Below are 18,180 nucleotides of genomic sequence, written 5' to 3'. Positions count from 1 at the left end.
CTTTTCTTCCCTGAAACTCAAATTCTTCATCATTAAAACAGTGATAGCACCACTTACATCATAAGGCTGTTTGAAGATTAAATTAAATGAGATAACAGATGTATGTCTATACAATACAACACTTGGCACATAACAGATGTTCAAATAAGTAACAGCCATTATGATTGTGATCCTACACTCTAACCTGGGATGTGTGATGGATGGATCAGTAAATATTGGCTGAATAATTAACACGTTAATAAAAGAGAGGAAAAAAAAATTGTTTCAAGCAGTCAGGCTCTGGTTCTTCTGGAAACAAGGAATGGTCCACCTGTGACCAGCCGGCCATTTGATGGAGGGCGAGCCCGGGCCTGGCTGGGCCCGTCTCAGTGTGCAGCAAGGGGCCTGAGACACAGAGGCCCCTCTGTTTGTGAGGAGGAGGCGAGCTCTTTTATCTGGACGCAGAACGAACAGCTTTTCTAACTCCCCGACAGAGGCGAGAATGTTCAGGAAAGAAAGAACTTCCGAGGGATACACTGGGACCCATTCTGAGGCGGATTTATTACTTTCGGCTGAAATGGAGGCATCGCCTTATTGTCTGTGACTCTGCATCTGTTCATTTGCACATCAAAATGGACACTCCGTGAGGCTATTAACGATGGCTTTGAAGATATTGGAATGTCTTTGGAAATTACTATCAATAAAAAACAAACTGGCTATGGAGAAGTTACTATTTTTCCCCTAGTAAACTTACTGACATTTTATTCCATTATGGATGTTGTCCAAGGTATAATGAAATGCTCAGTGATTGATGGTGCCTCCTGCAGCTTCCGCGCCTTGCAGGATCCCCTTTCAGGAGGATGGCGGGCTGCCCGGGCCACAGAGAGACACCCGCTTTGTTTGCAGCCCCAGCAGCTGTCCCGAGGGCTGGGCCGCGGGCTGCTCTCCGCCAGTGAGGCCCGACTGGCTGTGCTTGGCCCATGGAGCCCCATGACAGGAAGGGGCCCAGAGGGCTTGCAGGTCAGCACTCTGCCTTCCCCCATTCTCTGATGACCATGACGGCACAGCCTCCCCAGACCTGGTTCTTATACTGTTCAAAGGAGAGCAAATTCTTCCTTCAATCCTGGCACACATTCACAATACTGGACAACCTATGGAGGGCACTGACCGTTCGGAATTGCCACCATTTGGTGCTGGAATCACATTAACCCTCTCTTTGCTGGATAAGGGGGAGGTCTGGGGGCCACTGGGGAGGTAGCCAGAATGTAGAGGCACCCCCCAGCGGCCCAGGTCAGGAACCATTTACCAACCAACCTGGAAGTAGTGCAATTATTTTAACAACTGATAAGACCATACTGGTATATAAATGTGGATATCAGTCCTGCTTATATCTAGCCACAATCTCTCTTGCTTTTACTGGAGTCCCTTCCATCACCTCTATAAGTCATTAGGGGTAACTTAAAGGAAAGGGGTGCCACTGGTTTCCTGAGACATACACGCTCTGCACTCAGGGCTGAGCCCTCCCCTCTGCTCGTCAGTTATATTTTTATTTTTATTATTATTATATATATTTTTTGAGACAGGGTCTTGCTCTGTCACCCAGGCTGGAGTGCAATGCCACAATCTCGGCTCACTGCAACTTCTGCCTCCTGGGTTCAAGGGATTCTCCTGCCTCAGCCTCCCAAGTAGCTGGAATTATAGGCATGTGCCACCACACCTGGCTAATTTTTATATTTTTTTAGTAGAGACAGGTTTCACCATGTTGGCCAGGCTGGTCTCGAACTCCTGGTCTCAGGTGATCCACCGCCTGAGAAACAAAAAAATTGTTGGCCAGGATTCCAGCCAACGTCTGTCTGAATCCAAAGCCGGAGTGCTAAGTGACCTGCTCACAACATCTCAGCCTTGAGTCATGTGGAATTCCAGCCGGTGAGTGAGCAAAACCCTAAAGGACTTCACGTCACAGGTCCCTTCCTGACCTGCAGAGCAGAAGGAAAGAACCATCTAGCGGTGAAGGCTATGAACCTGAAGAGAGAAAGACGACACCAAACCTGTGACCCTGAATAGGGGTCCTGGGAACAGCTCCCCTAAATGCAGCTGAGCGCCTACCTCGGCTATGGATGGCGGGCCTGGGAGCCTCAGGGCCCAGGGCAGGCGGTCCCTGGGAGTCACTCATGAAGTGGTGGAACCAGCGACGACGCAGCTGACGCAGCTCCGAGTTGCGGCTCCGGAGCCAGCGGGGGCCGGGACGGGGCCGGGTCAGGGGGCTCTGTAGCATGTCCACGCCCAGCAGCAGTTCTGGGCTGACTCGAGGGTCATGCAGCGCTCTGCTGTCCAGCAAGCCCACGCCCAGGGCCACGGCGGCCACTGGCAAGGTCTGCAGGGGGCCAGGTGCCCGGGGGCCCTGTGGGAGGGCCACTCGGGCCCGCTGCAGCAGCAGCAGGCTGCCGGTCATCAGGTAGGCAGCCGTGAGGAAGAACAGCAGGAACTGTGTTCGGCGGAGAAACTTCTGGAGTCGGAAGAAAGGTTTGGCCATGCCCCTGGGCAGCAGGGCTCCTGGCTGGAGCCCCGGGATGGCTCCTAGCGCCCAGGCGGGAGGGAGGCCAGGGCCTCCGGAGACGTCATCCTTGCATCCTGGCTCCTGGCACCTGCCTGTGCTCGCCTGGGGTCACTCACTGTTCCTTTCCCGTTTCCAGTAGGTGTGCAAATGGCACCATTACTTATCTCCAGTGGCCAGAGGGTCCTGCAGCTGCAGCTTCTGCCCAGGTGTCAAGGACATCTCCATTCTAGGGCTCCACCGACCCTCATCTCCTGGTGCAGAAATCTGGAAGGTGGAGAAAGAACACTGGGATGTAATAGGAGGGTCCACTATGCGGCACTCCCAGGCTGCGACACCCCTCACCCTGTGCTTGCTTTATCCAAGGGACGAGCTGTGTTGCAGGAGCACTGGACAAAGCCAGGTTTAAATCTCAGCTCTGTTACTGGCCAGCTGTGTCACACTGGGTAGGTTGCTTAACCTTGCTGGGCCTCAGCTTCCCCATCTGCAAAATGGGGATAACAGCTCTCCCCTTGAGGAGTAATGAGGATGATAGAAATAATAAGGAGGAGCAGGAACAGCAGCAGGGGCTCTTTCCTCAGCCCTTCCTGTGTGTCAGGCACTCAGCTAAACACTTTGCATATTATCTCACTTAACCCTGAAACCAATCCAACAAGGTAGAGATATCATATCCCTGTTTCACAGATGAGGAAACTGTGGCAAAAGAAGGCATATTAGCTCGCTTTCCCCAAGCCACACAGCTGGTAAACAGGAGAGCCAAGGTTTGGAAGAGTCTGTGTGCAGAGCCTGGACTCTCAATGACTACACGGCCCAGCCTGCCGTGAGACACTACCACATATAAATGTACCTAGCCCAGGCAGGACAATGCTGCAGGTGCTTGATATATGCATGTAATCAGCTGACTCCCAGTGGTGCACTGGAACTGTGGGCCCGGGTTGGAAGGAGCTTCTGCACAGGCTGGTCATTGGCTTTCACACAGGATGGGGCCCAGGGGAGGGAGGGGATTGCGTAGCCTTCCCAGGCCTCCTGGACTCCAGAGGCCAGAAGCAAAGGACCAGGGTAGCGCCTGAGCCGTGCACCTGCAAACAGAGGCCGAGCACCCGGAGCAGAGAAGGCGGAAGGCTCTCTGATCTGCCTTCCGTGGGTCTCTCCGCTCCCCAGGACTCAGTCACTCTGGGTTTCGGTTCCCATTGGCGGCACCTCTGAAGCGTGCTGTTGGGGTTGGCAGAGGGCTCTGCAGCTGCAACGACCTGGGCTGCTGTGTGAGCGAAGCCCTTAGCACAAGGACAGGCTTATCCCAGAAAAAAAGGCCCCCAGAAGCGTGACTAAGCCACTGCCCGTAACTAACTTGGCCCGGGCCCCCCGCCAGGCCTGTGCAGCCACTCAATGGCTGCTCTGTGCACCAGGGATAGACAACGGGTGTGAGAGGAAGGACAATGTTTGAGCTGGCATTCCAGGCCCCCAGAAAGCTTGGAGGCTTGGGACAAAGATCCCAGATAGGCATGAGCCTCTCTGACTAAACGGTGAGGGCCGCCAGGTTCTGAGGCCCTTGGGGAGGGCAGAGATGTGGAAATGTGGGTCAGCTGGTCCTTTAGGCTGGGGCAGAGGTAGCAGACTCAGTAATCAGCAAATGAAGCTGCAATTAAATTCTGGGTTTGGAAATTGCAGACGGTTCTCCAGAGCTTCTATTTTCTAGGCTGACGTATCTGCCAGGCCCACCCCAGACAGCCTCATCAGATTTGTAAAACCTCAGAGAAAATCCCAAGAAATCCTGGCTGATCTCTCTGCCTCCAGCTTTGGACCCTCCGATCCATCTTCCACAAGGCTGCCAGGGTGATCCTCCTCACACGCAAATCTGATCATGGCGCACCCCTGCTTAAAACCCCCTTCAATAGCTCCCCGTGGCTACTGGATAAACGCTAAGCCCCTCGGCATGACATACAAGGGCCCCTTCGTGATCCAGCCCATCCAGCCTCATCTGTTGCCCGGTCTCTTTTTTTGGCTTCCTCATCTCAAATGCAGACATGCGCACACACACTCCACGTTGCAGCAGAACCACCAGGAACCACAGCACATCTGCCTCGGTGCCTTTGCACAAGCTACCCTTTATTTATGCCTGTTCCTTCCTCTTCACTTATCAAATCCCTGTGTGTCCTCCAAGGCTCAGGCCAGATATTGTTCCTCAGAGAAAGCTTCCCTGAAGATTCCTCAGGCTTTCCGCAGCCCCTGCTGACCCTCAGCCCAGCACTCGCCATTGTGAGGCTGATCAGAACTGTCCATCTACTTGTCAGTCACCCTCCAAAGTCTGTCATCTACTTAGGGCTACAGGCCATGCCTCGGTCATTTTCCTAACCCCGGCCCCAGCAGGAGGCCTGGGAGTGCGGATGCTCAGTGATCTTCATTTATGAATACATCTTAAAAACAAACGAGACCACAGATAAATTGATACGTAAATCCTGACATCAGAAACCTGCTCCTCTGGGGTCAGGGCAGTGAAATCTCAAATTCCACTTACCCAGAGCCATGGATGAAGCCTGAAACGTGGGAGAGATGGAGCAGTGCATGGGCACAGGCCCCCAGGCAGTCCAGGAACACAGCTTGATGGAGCTGAGGGCTTTCAGAAGCATGGAGTTAACAAGAGTGCCTGGGATGAGCTTTATGTCATCCTTTCTATGATGTAATTCTATGAGGAGGGGTCTCCAGGTCTGTTCACAAAGGGGCTCCGGTTACAAACTAGGGATCACATCCATCCTGTACCACTGAAGGGGAGAGGGTAGCACTCCTGCTGTGAGAAGGTTTCTGATGAGATGGAGCAGAAAGGCAGGCAGGAGCTCAACAGTTCGGAATTTTGAAGGCAGGGTATACTGTGAATTCTGTATAGATTTTCTAGATAGGATTTGGATATACAGTACAAGTAGGGCTGAGGTAGGGAGTGGTCAGAGCGGATGAATCAGGATTCAATCCATCTCACCCAGGATCCCACGGTCCTCCAAAGTATTTTCTGGTGCCCCCCTTCCAAAAGAGGCTTCCCTGGTCTGGGGAGGTAGGTGCTGGTGCGGACACCACAGCCAGCCGTGTGCAGGCCAGATTTCCATGGCCCAGGTCTTCTATGAAGCAGGCTGCACTCCCAACTTTTAAAATCACAAAGCAGATTCCCAGCCTGGAAAACTCACTGCGGGTAGGCCGGTAGGGGGAAACAAAAGACCGGGCGCGGTGGCTCATGCCTGTAATCCCAGCACCTTGGGAGGCCGAGGCGGGCGGATCACAGGGTCAAGAGATGGAGACCAGCCTGGCCAACATGGTGAAACCCTGTCTCTACTAAAAATACAAAAATTAGCTGGACGTGGTGGCGTGCACCTGCAGTCCCAGTTACTCGGGAGGCTGAGGCAGGAGAAACACTTGAACCCGGGAGGCGGAGGTTGCAGTGAGCCAAGATCATGCCATTGCACTCCAGCCTGTTGACAGAACAAGATTCTGTCTCAAAAAAATAAACAAATAAAAAATAAGCATCAGGAACTTGTCACCCTGCCCTGGACTTCCACCACACTTTATAGCCAACATCACAACGTGGCACTCTCCTCAAGGCTGGCAGCCCCGCTCCAGGGCAGAGATCACACCTGGTGTATCTCCATGTTCCCAGATCCCAGCCCACAGCTAGCAGGGCAGCGATGGTAAATGTTTATTGAGTGACTGAACCCACGAGAGGCCTGGGGGTGGGCTGGGAAACTTGGAGCATCTGCACAAGGGCGCACAGCCAAGCCATGAGGTCAGTCAGAGAGCAGAACCGGCCAACACCTGGGGTCGGGGACAGAATCCTAGCCATTGCTCGTCTGCATAGGGCCTGGGAGGCCATCAGCTATACCCACTACACCCGAAAGCCAGAAGGCTGTCCATGACAGTAAACCTACCTCGAGCAAAGCATTGCACAGGGCAGGGCCTCAGGCTCATCATCTGTTCAATGGGGGTAAACGTGCTTTACGGGATCAAATGAGGGAGTGGACATGAATCCGCTGTGGCTCTGTTCCCTACAGACTGCGGCATGGCTTGGTTATGAATGCAAAAGAGGCAAGCAAGGAAAAGCCGGAGGATGGGCCTGTAGTAGTTGTGCCACTGGTGAAGTCAGACTCGAGAGGCCTCTCCCCAGCTCTGAGCCCCCACAGTCCCTGGAGTGCACCCAGGATCCCACTCTTGCTCGCAGCTGATCCCCATGCTGAGACTGCTGTTAGCAATTGCTTTGTCAATGCCACCATTTATGAAGCATTTGCAGTGTGAATAGGTTGAACTGGGCTGTACCTGCACCATCCACCATCTCATTTCCTCCAGGCAACCCACCAAGCAATGCCCTGTATACCCCATTTGAGCACTGAGGTCTCTGAAGCTGAGCCAGGTGATGTACGCTGCCCAAAGCCAGACAGATCAGGGCCAGCACTCAGACCAGGCCACCTGCTCCCAGAGCCTCTATTATGCCCACTAAGCTTCCTATTTCTCTCCCCTTCCCAGCTCCGGCTTCACACGAGGCAAGATGTATTCTCGAGAGGAGTTTAGTGCGCCTCCGTCAGCACCTTCTTGAGGTCATGCCGGGCCAAAGCTCCTAGAGATGATGCCCCACATGGGGTCTCCCCAGCCAAGCCTTCCAGACAGTGCCTTGTCGGTGAGTGTTCACACCCCAGCCCACTGGGACTGGCAGGCAGCCTGGGGCCCTTCCCCTCTGAAAGTCTGGGGAATTTTTCCCCAAGGTGTGCTTCCCGTGGGCACCTCCCATCTTGGAACCCTGCAGAGTGCTTCAGGGGAAGGCTGGGGCTGGGTGGGTGGGGGGTTCTATCCCTGCCTGGGGCTTGGCCCTATTGGGGGTGGAGGAGGCACACCAGGGCTGGACAAAGGTGCACACCCACTGCCCTGCCCTGGGGTCACCCTAGAGAAGAGCAGGGCCTGCAGACGGAGATCCTGAGTTCCCTGTCAAGCATGAGAGGAGAGTAACAGAACAAAGGGGCTTCTGGAAGTCTCAGGAAGGGAGCAGGAGTCCAGAGCACCTGGGGACTCAGACAACCTGAGCTTTTGTCTATTACTTTGTGGCCATTTGGGACCGAGGGAGTGGCAGTTGCCCAGCCTGGCTTGGGCTGGTCAGGTGGCCACCTCTCAGCCAGGCTAGGGGTCCAGAGACTGAGGGGTGGCAGCAGGGAGAGGAGAGGAGGCAGTCCCTGGGGGTAGGGGCTGCAGGATAGAACTCGGAACTGGCCCAGGTGCAGCTAGTGACCGCTGGGGTTCAGTCAGGTGACTCTACCTCCCTGCGACCCCCTGTCAGAGAGAACAGGCCGTGGCAGCTGAAGGGAAAATGACACCAGACATCCCCAGAAGGATCTCAGCTACTGTGGCAGCTGCAGTAAGGGCTGCAAATCTCTTGGGACTTGGAGCTGCCTGCTTTTTGCAGGGCAGGAGCCCTAATGACGAGAATAGGGCCCAGAATGTCGCTCTCCAGATATGAAGGTGATGGGCGTCTGGGTCCTAGAAGCTCGAAGCCTCAGCCTCAATGACTGGCAGCCAGGGGGGTCTCAGCTTCAGGACCTGGGCAGAGTACATGCAGGAGCCTCCAGCTGGGCTCACAGCTCCTGGATTCCCCTCCTGTGACTTTCCCCTTGCCCCTGCCCCTGCCCCTGCCCCGCTCGGGCATAGTGCCTGGCTTCTGGACCCCATTCCCTCTCCAAAAGGCTGTCCCTTTTCATCTAAGCAAGTGATCTTTCTACTATGAGGAGCTAATGATGCTACAGCCTGTAATGGCTTCCCAGGGATATACAAGCCAGCCCTGTATCCCACCAGGGCATCACCTGGTTAGCGAAAGATGCCTCAAGCACCCTCACGCATGCCCTTCCACCAGCCAGGGACGCTTGTGCCCCATCTTATGGCTCTGAAATGCTCCAGGCCATCAAGTTTCAGCTCCCATGCCACCTCTTCCACAAAGCCTCCCTGGTGTCTGGAGCAGAACCACTCCTCAGTGCTAGGCACTAAGCAACGAGGCTGGATGCTGCTACAAAGTGTGCCTGGGTGGTGTGTGGTCTTGAGTCAGGGTTCCCTGCTGATGTCCCTGCCTCTCCTTCCAGCCTGAGGGCCTCTTAAAGGCACAGTCAGTGCCTCTGCCCACCTCTGGGTGGGGCACAGGGAATGCCCCTGAAAATAAGTACCTGTTGGACTGGACATCCTTCAGTGCTCAGGGCCATGCTGCCATTACTCACATTCCTCACGACTGTGTCTCAGAGACTGAGAAAAAGAGCAAGAGACCCACTAAACAAAAATCTGCTGGGTCCTTTGGGGGATCAAGGTCTGGGAAATGCAAGTGGAGTGGGATCCTTGTCTTTGATGAGACAAGAAATCTCTTAAGAGTTTGGACTTCAGAGCTTGAAAAAAGATTCAACATTTTAATATGTTGCTAAAAGGGTATAAAACATAATAGGTCAGAACTCCATTCCATGCAAAAGAGGAAAGCCCCTTCAGTTAACCCACTGCTGGGGTTCATATAAATAAAAACTTTAACCTACCATATTAGAGGTCAAGGTACTTTCACCAACTGTCAAGTGCATTGGATGAATGGTCAGATGGAAAAATGAATGAGTGATCTCCCCACATATCTGTGAGGCCAAAATCATTACCATCCCTATCATACAGACGCAGAATCTGAGACAGAGAAGGCCAATTAACCTGAACAAATCCAAACAGCTATTGCTAAATCGCTCTAATTCCAAGTGCATATCATCATCAACCATATCACATGATCTTCACGTGTGCAATACCAAGGACAGAGATCCTCCCAAACACTGTGCTAGGGGCTGGGTCCACACAGAAAGACAGAGCACCAGCGTGGGAGCTGGCATTTTTCCTTTCCTGGCACCTGATTTGCAGCCTTTCTCACTTTTGAAATAGCCAGTCTCAACCTTTTCCAGCCTATCTCCGGGCTATCTCTTTTTATTCCTTTTTCAAGATGGAGTCTCGCTCTGTCACCCAGGCTAGAATGTAGTGGCATGATCTTGGTTCACCGCAACCTCCACCTCCTGGTTTCAAGCGATTCTCCTGCCTCAGCCTCCCTAGTAGCTGGGATTACAGGTGCACGCCACCATTTTTGTATTTTTAGTAGAGATGGGGTTTTGCCATGTTGACCAGGCTGGTCTCGAACTCCTGACCTCAGGTGATCTGCCCACCTCGGCCTCCCAAAACATCGGGATTACAGGTGTGAGCCACCACGCCTGGCCTGAGCTATCTCTTTTATAGAACCTTATTTTGTTCACTTATTCGTGTTTTTCTTCCACCTGGTGCTGAAAGCTTAAGGGTCGTCTCAAGTCCATCTGAGAACCTGGAAGGCAAACAGGTGTTCAAACTCCACTGAGTGAGTTGGATACAGGTGGACAAATGAGTGGAATGCCCAACCAGAGTCAGACCTGCCAATGGGACGGGGGACTCGGGCTGTGGGAGAGAGCCCAACACACCCTGCTGCACATCCCTGTCCTCAGAATACTCATGACCCCCTCATGTCAAGGGAGCCACCCTCTGGGAGGGAGCTTACATCTCCAGGGGCTTTCAAAAGCAAAGGAAGGGAAGCGAAGTGGAGGGGAGGGGCCTTAACAGCTACCAGCTGATGAAATTAACCCAGCCCATTCTTCCATCCACTTCTCACATCCACACCAGGAGGCAGGACATATGCAGAGTTCCTCCCTGATCACATTCTCCAAGTGGCACACTTACGATAATTTTTCAGGCGTAAGTCAACACGCTTAGCAAAGCCATGATGAGGAGAGATTAAAGGAAGAATGTGAAGGCCAGCCCAGGAGGCCCAGGGAGAAGGTAGTGAGCGCAAGGCCACGTTCACTCCCTCATTCCCTAGATGAGCAGCCCTGGATGTTAGGGCCATCTCTGGCCCTGCTAGTGTACATGATTATCACCTGCATTTTAAGGCCTAAGACCCTGAAGGTCTAAACACTGAGCTGCCCCAAAGTCCTTGGCCTTGACCTCATTGTGCCTCCAGAGAAAGAGTTGGGGAGCTGGTCTCACCAAGGCTGATGGGGGTCTGAGCCGGATGGGAGTACAAGCTTGGGGCTTCTGTGATGAGAAACACCACTTCCCAAGAGGCCCTGCTCGAGGGGTTCCATCGGGGCCTGGAGGCTCTGGATTCAGAGGCTCTGAGTCACCTGCTCAGGCCGATGCCATAAGGATCCAGCTCTGTGACTCACTCCCCAGTGCTCTGGCTGAACTTATCAGGTTGGAGACTCAAGCTTCAGCAGCAGACCCACTGGTGGGCCTGAATATCTACTTCTGCTCGGAAGGAAGAGACAGGAGTCTGGCCTTCTGCCTTATCCCAGCCTCTCTTCACTTCCAACCAGACATGCTAAAGGCCGCAGGACAGTACCCCATAGAGCACAATGCCCACTAAAGAGAAGGATCCCCTCACCCCAGAATAAGGCATTTTTACAGAGGAGCTGTGGAAATGGCCCTGCTGAGGGCTGGCGGATGCAGCCACAGGTGAGGGCCTTCTGGCGGGGAAGATGAGGCAGTCAGGCTCAGCCACCAGCCCAACCACCGCCAAGCCCCCGTGCCTGGGAGAGCTCCTGCTCTTCCTCCTAGAAACCCTGGGCTCTGGCGGCCGGTTGAGGCCTCTTCCCGGAGGATCTCCTGAGGGCCAATCTAAGTGTGTGGGGGTGGGAAGCATGCTTGAGAGAGACGAACCTCATTCTCCCATAGCCCAAGGAAACCTCCCCTAGCTCTCCCCAGCACCTGCAGCCACCGGGAGGGGGTGACTGCAAATAGCACAGGGCAAGCCAGCTTTATACCTCCTCTAACTTTCACTCCCCATCACCCTTTCTGTGCCTGACAACCTAGGCAAATCAGAGGAAAAAAGAAAGGCCCCCACTCCTGATCCCAAAGTGGGATAACCCAAGTGCCTCCGTAAACCTAAGCATGCTGTTCCAGCAACAAGAGGGATGCGGGTGTCTCATGTTAGAAAAGTACAGGGGAGTCCTGCATCTGTCCATCTTGGGAGCTGCAGGGGCAGGGCCAGTATGGGGAGCAGCTGGATCCCAGTGCAGGGCTATGGGGCTAGAACTCCTATATCAGCCTTCCCACCGCCCAGTGGAAGGAAGCGCGGTCCTCTTCCCCACCCGCATTCCCGATCAGCAGAGCAGGCATCATCCCAGGAGCACAAATGCTCAGGAAAACAACCAGCGAGGTTACCGGAGGCAGGGGACCCAGCCAGGTACGCTCCAGAGTAGCCAAGAAAAACGCAGTTTAGCAACCTCCAGTCGTGAGTCTCCGTCCAAACCTACGAAGACACAAAGCTCTACACTGGGTAATTTTCCGGACAAAATACATACGTTTTGCTTTTGCCTCTGTTCAAGTTCACCAAGAGACGGAGCAAACCCTCCGCTGACCGGAAGCCTCTCTTGGTAGCGGAACGAGAGGGACCAGCTTCTGGGTAAACGTCGCCGCCTAGGAGGGAGGCTGTGCGCACCCCACACCCTGCCCTCGCCCCCTCCCCGGGCCCAGCCGCAGCGCCCTCCCAGGAAACGGACGGGCTCTCAGGACTCCGGAGGGCGACGCAGCTCGTGCGGCGCCTCGCGCACCCCCGCCCCATCCCGGCCGCGCCGAGCGCCCCCCGCGCCCCGCACGCACCCGCTCACTCTCCCCTGCCCCGGCCGAGCCACCCCGGCCCCCGGGAAGGCGTCCCCCGCAAGCCCGCCCGGCAGCCGGAGCAGGTGCAGCCCCGCCGCGCTCCCAGCGGCGTCCGCACAAACTTGTTTGCCCGCGGCGGGGGGAACACCCTGCTCCCAGCCCGCGCGGGGGTCCGGATGGAGCGCCGGGAGACAGGACTCACCCCGCGATCGCGGCCGGCTGGGGCGCCCGCACCCGCGCCCACGGCCCGCCTCCCCCGGGCGCCGAGCCCGCAGCCCCCGTAGTGCCCGGAGCCCAGGAGCCCAGGCGCCCGCACGCCCCCGGCCGCCCGCGGCGAGCGGACCCACGCGCCCGAGCACAGGGCGCCGCCGCCTGGCTCCCCGGGGCTGCTGGCGTCCGGGCTGAGCTGCGGGGCGGGCTGGCGGGCGCGGAGCCGGGGCGGGCAGCGGGCGAGCGGCGGGCGGGCGGGCGGGCGGGCGGGCGAGCGGGCGCCGGGCTCTGCACATGCTCACTCGCGCGGCCCGGGGACAGCGGCCGGCCGCCGCCGGGTCCTAGAGGCGCCGGTGCGCACCGCCCGCCGCCCGGGGGAGGGGTCGCGGCTTCGCGGGAGGGGGCCCACGCCCTGCCCGGGCCCGCGAGACACGCGCGCGGGGCGGACCACACGCGCCAGTACCGAGCAGAGACGCCGCCACCCACTCTAATACACACACACACGCACACACACACACACACACACACCAGTCACCCAGAGCCACAGCCTTTCATCGGAGCCCCACGGGCTCTAACACACGCACCATGACGCTCACACCCAGACACAGACCCACAAACACACGGGGCACTGCCGCGCAGAGGAGCACGCCACCACTCTCACTCCGATGCAGACTCACAGCGACAGCCGCACACTGCCTGACACACACATCCCGAACCACTGCTTCCCAGACAGAGACACCGACACCCACACTCAGACACACACTCTCGGGGCTCTGCCCCACTCACCTAGAAGCAGACTGGGCCGCCGTGACACGCGCGCACACGTACACACACAGCCACACAGTTTGTAGCACTCTAATACACACACACACACACACACACACACATACACACACCGGATCACCGTCCCATGCAGAGCTAGAGACAGACGGTCACAGCTTCACACACATTCACACTCAGAAACAAGCACCTGCTGGAACACCCACACTCTCACACAATCTGAGACAAACCTACACAGAACCGCAGCCCTACAAACACCCTGACACCAGCTCCCGTGTCTACACACTCGGGGGTCGGCCACCGGCTTATCATACTGCTCCACACCACACACAGTGACAGACCCACACCTTGACATAGTCACCCACAGAAGCAATGCCACACACGGGTGCCTACTAACAGACACACTCTCGGATAGAGGGGCACACTGGGCAATTGACCCACAGGTTCTTTCTCTCTCTCTCTCACACACACACACACACACACACACACACACACAGAGGTGGAAAGACGCTGAACAGTCACACAAGTCTATACACAATCCCCCTCTTTAAATAAAAGCTGAATCCAAACCTAAAGATTTTTCCCAATGAGGAGCCCCACCCAGTTCCCCCGAAGCCCCCAAGTCACAGCATCTACCCTGCTCTGCCAGGTGCACCGGTGGACCCTGTCCTCACCCGGGGCTGGCTGCTAAGATGCTCCCAGAAGCTGAGGACAGCACAGGCAGCAGGAGCAGGTGGCGGTGCTTCTTACTGGGTCTTCCTAAAAGGGAGTTTCATGCCTCCGACTCCCGCTAGGGGCAGAGCTGCTTGGCCTGGTTCCGAGGAGCTGGCTTGCAACAGGTGCAGGTGGCAGGGAAAGCGCTTGCCTGGGGACCAGTCACAGTCCCTCCTTACACGGGTCAGTGAGGTGGCACCCAGAGTAGGAAGAGACACACTGCAGTTTGCATAGCCATGTCTGGCCAAGTGCAGAATTAGAGCAGAGTCTGCACCATCGGCATGGAGGCCGAGTGCTCTGAAGATTTTTGGGGCACCTGGATTTAATATCCTTAAACCCAGGAAGAGGATACAGTGAGAGAGGAATTCTGTGCTGCCTCAACGTCCTAGCCTTGCAGAAAAGCCCCCTTCACACATATATCCTTTACAGAATGTGAATGTGTGTGTTGTTATGATTACAACAGCAACCCACTGTGCAGTCTTGCAATGCTGTTTGGTTTGCAAAGCCCTCTCCATGACCAGCTACATAATTTGAAGGGCCTAAAATAAAGAATTTCAAGAGATAAAAGGAGGATATTAAACCAGTACAGGTCCCTTCTGAGCACAGAATTCAGAGCCTTTCACAGGTCTCATACCCATGAAGCCAGCCCTGGCCCTCTCGTACCCATTCTCCCACTTAAAACTCATGAGAAGTTTATAGATGCCTTCATGTGCCCATTTGACAGAGGAGGCCCTAAGGTGGGTGACCACAAAAGGCTCACAGCCAGTTGAACCCAGGAGAACTCAAGCCCGGCTCCTCTGGGGAGCCAGACACTTCCCGGCAGCTACTATTCAGGAGAAGTGGCCGTCTGCAGCATCAGACGCTTGATACAGAATAATCAAGCAGAAGAGTTGATGTGGCTGACACCAGGGAAGGAGGTGACTTGAGAAAGGAAAAGGCTGCTGGGTATCCATGCCATCTGTGCCGATGTCACGATGCACCTGCCCTGCAAAGCCCCCCCACACCCACCCACCAGGGGAGCACTAAACAGCCCCTGTGTGGGTAGATGCTAGAGGCAACTACTGACTCTAGGGAGGGAGGTTGAGGAAGGAAGTGCATGAAAGAACTCAGGAAGTAGTTGAGAAGGACTTGGGAGTCAACACGGCCAGGAGTATTTCAGTGTCAGGACAAAGCCCTTCTTTCTAGTGATGGTGACCAGTGAGAAGTGATAGGGAGGGCTGATAACAGAGTCACTCCTAATCACAGTCCAATGCCTTGCCCCTCAGCTCTTCTCTCCACATAGCTGGGACTGTTTCACAGTCACTTGCATACCATCCCTGTCCCAAAAGCAATGGGTCCCACAAAGCTGCCATCATATGTCCATTTACTGCTGAGAAAGGTATCCCCCCGCCCCCCAGGAGTCTGGGACTAAGAATCAGACAGGTCTGACCTCACAACAATCCCATCTTTCTGTGTTTGGCTCTTGAGTCGTCCGCTCCTCTCTTTGCAGACCTCAACTATTGGATCCTAGGTATTTACATCACCTCCTAACTTCATGTCATCTGATGGCTTATTCCTCCTTCCTTCCAGCCAGCCATCTTTTCATTTATTTACTAAGCAAGGCACCCATTGTGTGTTAGATTTTGTGTTGAACACTGGAGAGTCTTTGATAAAAAGAACCAGTCCCCTGCAGGAGTTTCCAGTGTGAAGAACTGGACAAGAAAACAGACCAGAGTGAAAACATACCACAAAGAGAGAGCTCTGCTGTATCAGTCAGGATGCCTGCAGCCTCAAGTAACAAATAGCAAAGTAAAAGTGGTGTCAATCAAAGGGTTTATGTTCTCAGACAGCAAGACGCCTGGAGGTAGGCAGTTCCAAGGTTGGGTGATTCAGCAGCTCACTGATGTCAGGATCAGGGGTGGCCTCTCCGTGTTCCCTGGACCGCCCCCTCCTGACTGCAAAATGACAACTGAAGCACTGTTTGTGACTTCCCCAAATGATGATTCCCTAAGTCAAGAAAGGAAGGAACATTTCTTCCCATGAACTTCTTTTTTCACTGGGTAAGGAAACTTTTGCCAGATCCGCCTTCTGGCACGGCCCATTGGCCAGAAATGAATCCTATGAGTACCCCTCAGCCAATACCTGGCCAAGAGGAATGGGTTTGGCTAATTATAATTCATCCTCTGGGGATAGGCCAGTCTTCTCAGAGCACATCCCCACTTCATCAAAATTGTTTCTATGTTAGTAGATGGCTGCTGGGATGGCAACTAGCTGTGATAGATGGATAGATAGATAGATAGATAGATAGATAGATAGATAGATAGATAGATAGATAGATGGATGGATGGATGGATGGATGGATGGATGGATGGATGGATGGATGGATGGATAGATAGATAGATAGATAGATAGATAGATAGATAGATAGATAGATAGATAGATAGATAGATCAATTGATAGATATGGATGATAGATAGCGCATTGGAACCTAACTGACTCGCAACATCAGTGTGGAGGAATTCAGGGAAGACTTCATGGAGGAGGTGACATGTAAGCTGGCTTTTAGAAGAGAAGTGGACATCACCTGGGTCACCAGGTGCAGGGGCCATTCCAGACAAGGGTGGGGGGCATCCTTTGCAAAGGCAGGGAAGAGTGAAACACACAGGATGTCACAGAAACTGCCAGTGACTTTGCACTAGCTGGTGCAAGGTCAGAGGTGGTTGGGGAGGAGGCTGAACCGTGACTGGCCACTGAACCCTGACTGGCCACTGAACCCCCATTCAGGTCATTGGCACCAGTGGACAAGGCAGGGCTGTGGACCATGCCTGAGCCACCACCCTGATGAGTTCCCTTCACGGTAGTCATCTAATCATCATCAGCCATGGAAAAAGTCATTCAACCAGTGATGAGTCATCATCCATCCCACACTTCTATATCGTGTTGACAAAGGCAGCCTGACCAGTCATAGTCATGGGGGTGACAAGCCCAGGTCGGGGTGAGGGCCGGGGGTGGGGCTCAAATCTCTCTCACCTTGACCAAGTCACAATCTCTCTGGACTTCAACACTGTCATCTGCAAATCAGAGAAAATGCCTCCGTTATGGAGGTGCCTGTAAGGACCAAATAAAATGTCTGTTGAGTGTGTAAGCAAAACAACATTTGCCGTGGAATATGCACATAACACATTTTAGTAAATATTACAAGAAGGGGTTTTTCCCAAAGCTTTGCTAAACTCCAGAAATGCCACATGTGCAATGTTCTCCTGAGCCACCAAGCTTATGATACCTTCTCTTCCTCCAAATGCCATCTCCCCAGAGGCTGCCCTGTCGTTCTGGCTAAAGCATCCACCTCACTGTCCAGTTTCCAGTCTTCATGAAACTCACTGTCCTATCAACTCTCTGTGTATTTGTCGGTTTATGTGTGTCTTCTCCTCCCCAACCCTCACAGCCCACACTGCTAGAATTTAAACTCCAATATGGCCCGGGAACTTACTATCACATTCAGAACTGTATTCTTGGTGCCAAGTTTAATTCTTGGCACATAAGCATACTTACTAAATATTTATTAAATAAATAATTGTGTTTTTAAAAACATGATGTGCCTAGCATGACATATTTTTAATAAACCCAAGAAGGCTTCCCACGGTGGTCACGTTTCTTCCCAAGAATTCGAGAGGCTGCTTCCCCTTGCTCTGGTCACAGACTGATCCCTGTATCACAGACTGAGTCCTGTATCCAGTCCATTGGATTCTACTGGCCACCAGGGAGACCCAGAGGGTGAGTGCGGATGGCTCACTGCAACGCGTGCCCCTGCCAGGGACTGTGGTGGGATGAGGAAGCAGGTGCTCCATCGACACCCAGAGGCACCTGCGTCTCAGTAATCTCCTTTACCCATGCAGCTCTTGGCTGCTGCTCCACCAGGATGCTGGCCCACAAGGTGACACAGGCTTGACTATCCCACCTGTGAAGGTTGCCTTTTGCTCCTCTGGACATCACATCATCTGAAGAAGCATCATTCAGAGATGGAGAGAAACTTTGGCAACACCTCCAAAGGGAAGACGCAGTTTCTTCTTTCTTTGCTTTGCTTTTCCCCCCATAGTGCTGTGAAGTGACGCCCGCTCCGTGCAAGCAGACCTGAGGCTGGGTTCAGCGCTTTGCTGGGCTGTGTATTTACTTGCTTTCTCCTGTGAGTGCTGCAGTGACTTAAATATGCCTCTGTAAAGATGCCAGTGACACAGATGGTAATTGTGCCCCCTGCTGAGCTGTGCCTGCAGACACGGAGGTGTCGGGGGTGGGAGGACGGCAGGGAGAAGTGGAAT

At 54.2% G+C, this 18,180-nt stretch overlaps 1 protein-coding gene across 16 annotated transcripts in view; it reads right to left on the bottom strand.

Annotated features, from left to right (window-relative positions):
* WSCD1 (WSC domain containing 1) overlaps nt 1-18,180 on the bottom strand; it is a 513,503-nt gene that overhangs the window by 41,896 nt on the left and 453,427 nt on the right. For 4 of the 16 annotated variants that reach the window (XM_077969209.1, XM_077969208.1, XM_077969217.1 and 1 more), the window contains one exon: nt 2,086-2,800. In XM_077969209.1, coding sequence (XP_077825335.1) covers nt 2,086-2,512 — 427 coding nt within the window. In that variant the 5' untranslated portion in view covers nt 2,513-2,800. 16 annotated transcript variants of the gene reach the window in all.

This window comes from Macaca mulatta, chromosome 16 (assembly GCF_049350105.2).
Source record: "Macaca mulatta isolate MMU2019108-1 chromosome 16, T2T-MMU8v2.0, whole genome shotgun sequence".
Classification (NCBI taxonomy): Eukaryota; Metazoa; Chordata; class Mammalia; order Primates; family Cercopithecidae; genus Macaca; species Macaca mulatta.
Note: the sequence above shows the minus strand (reverse complement) of the source record. Positions and strands in the feature narration are given on the sequence as shown.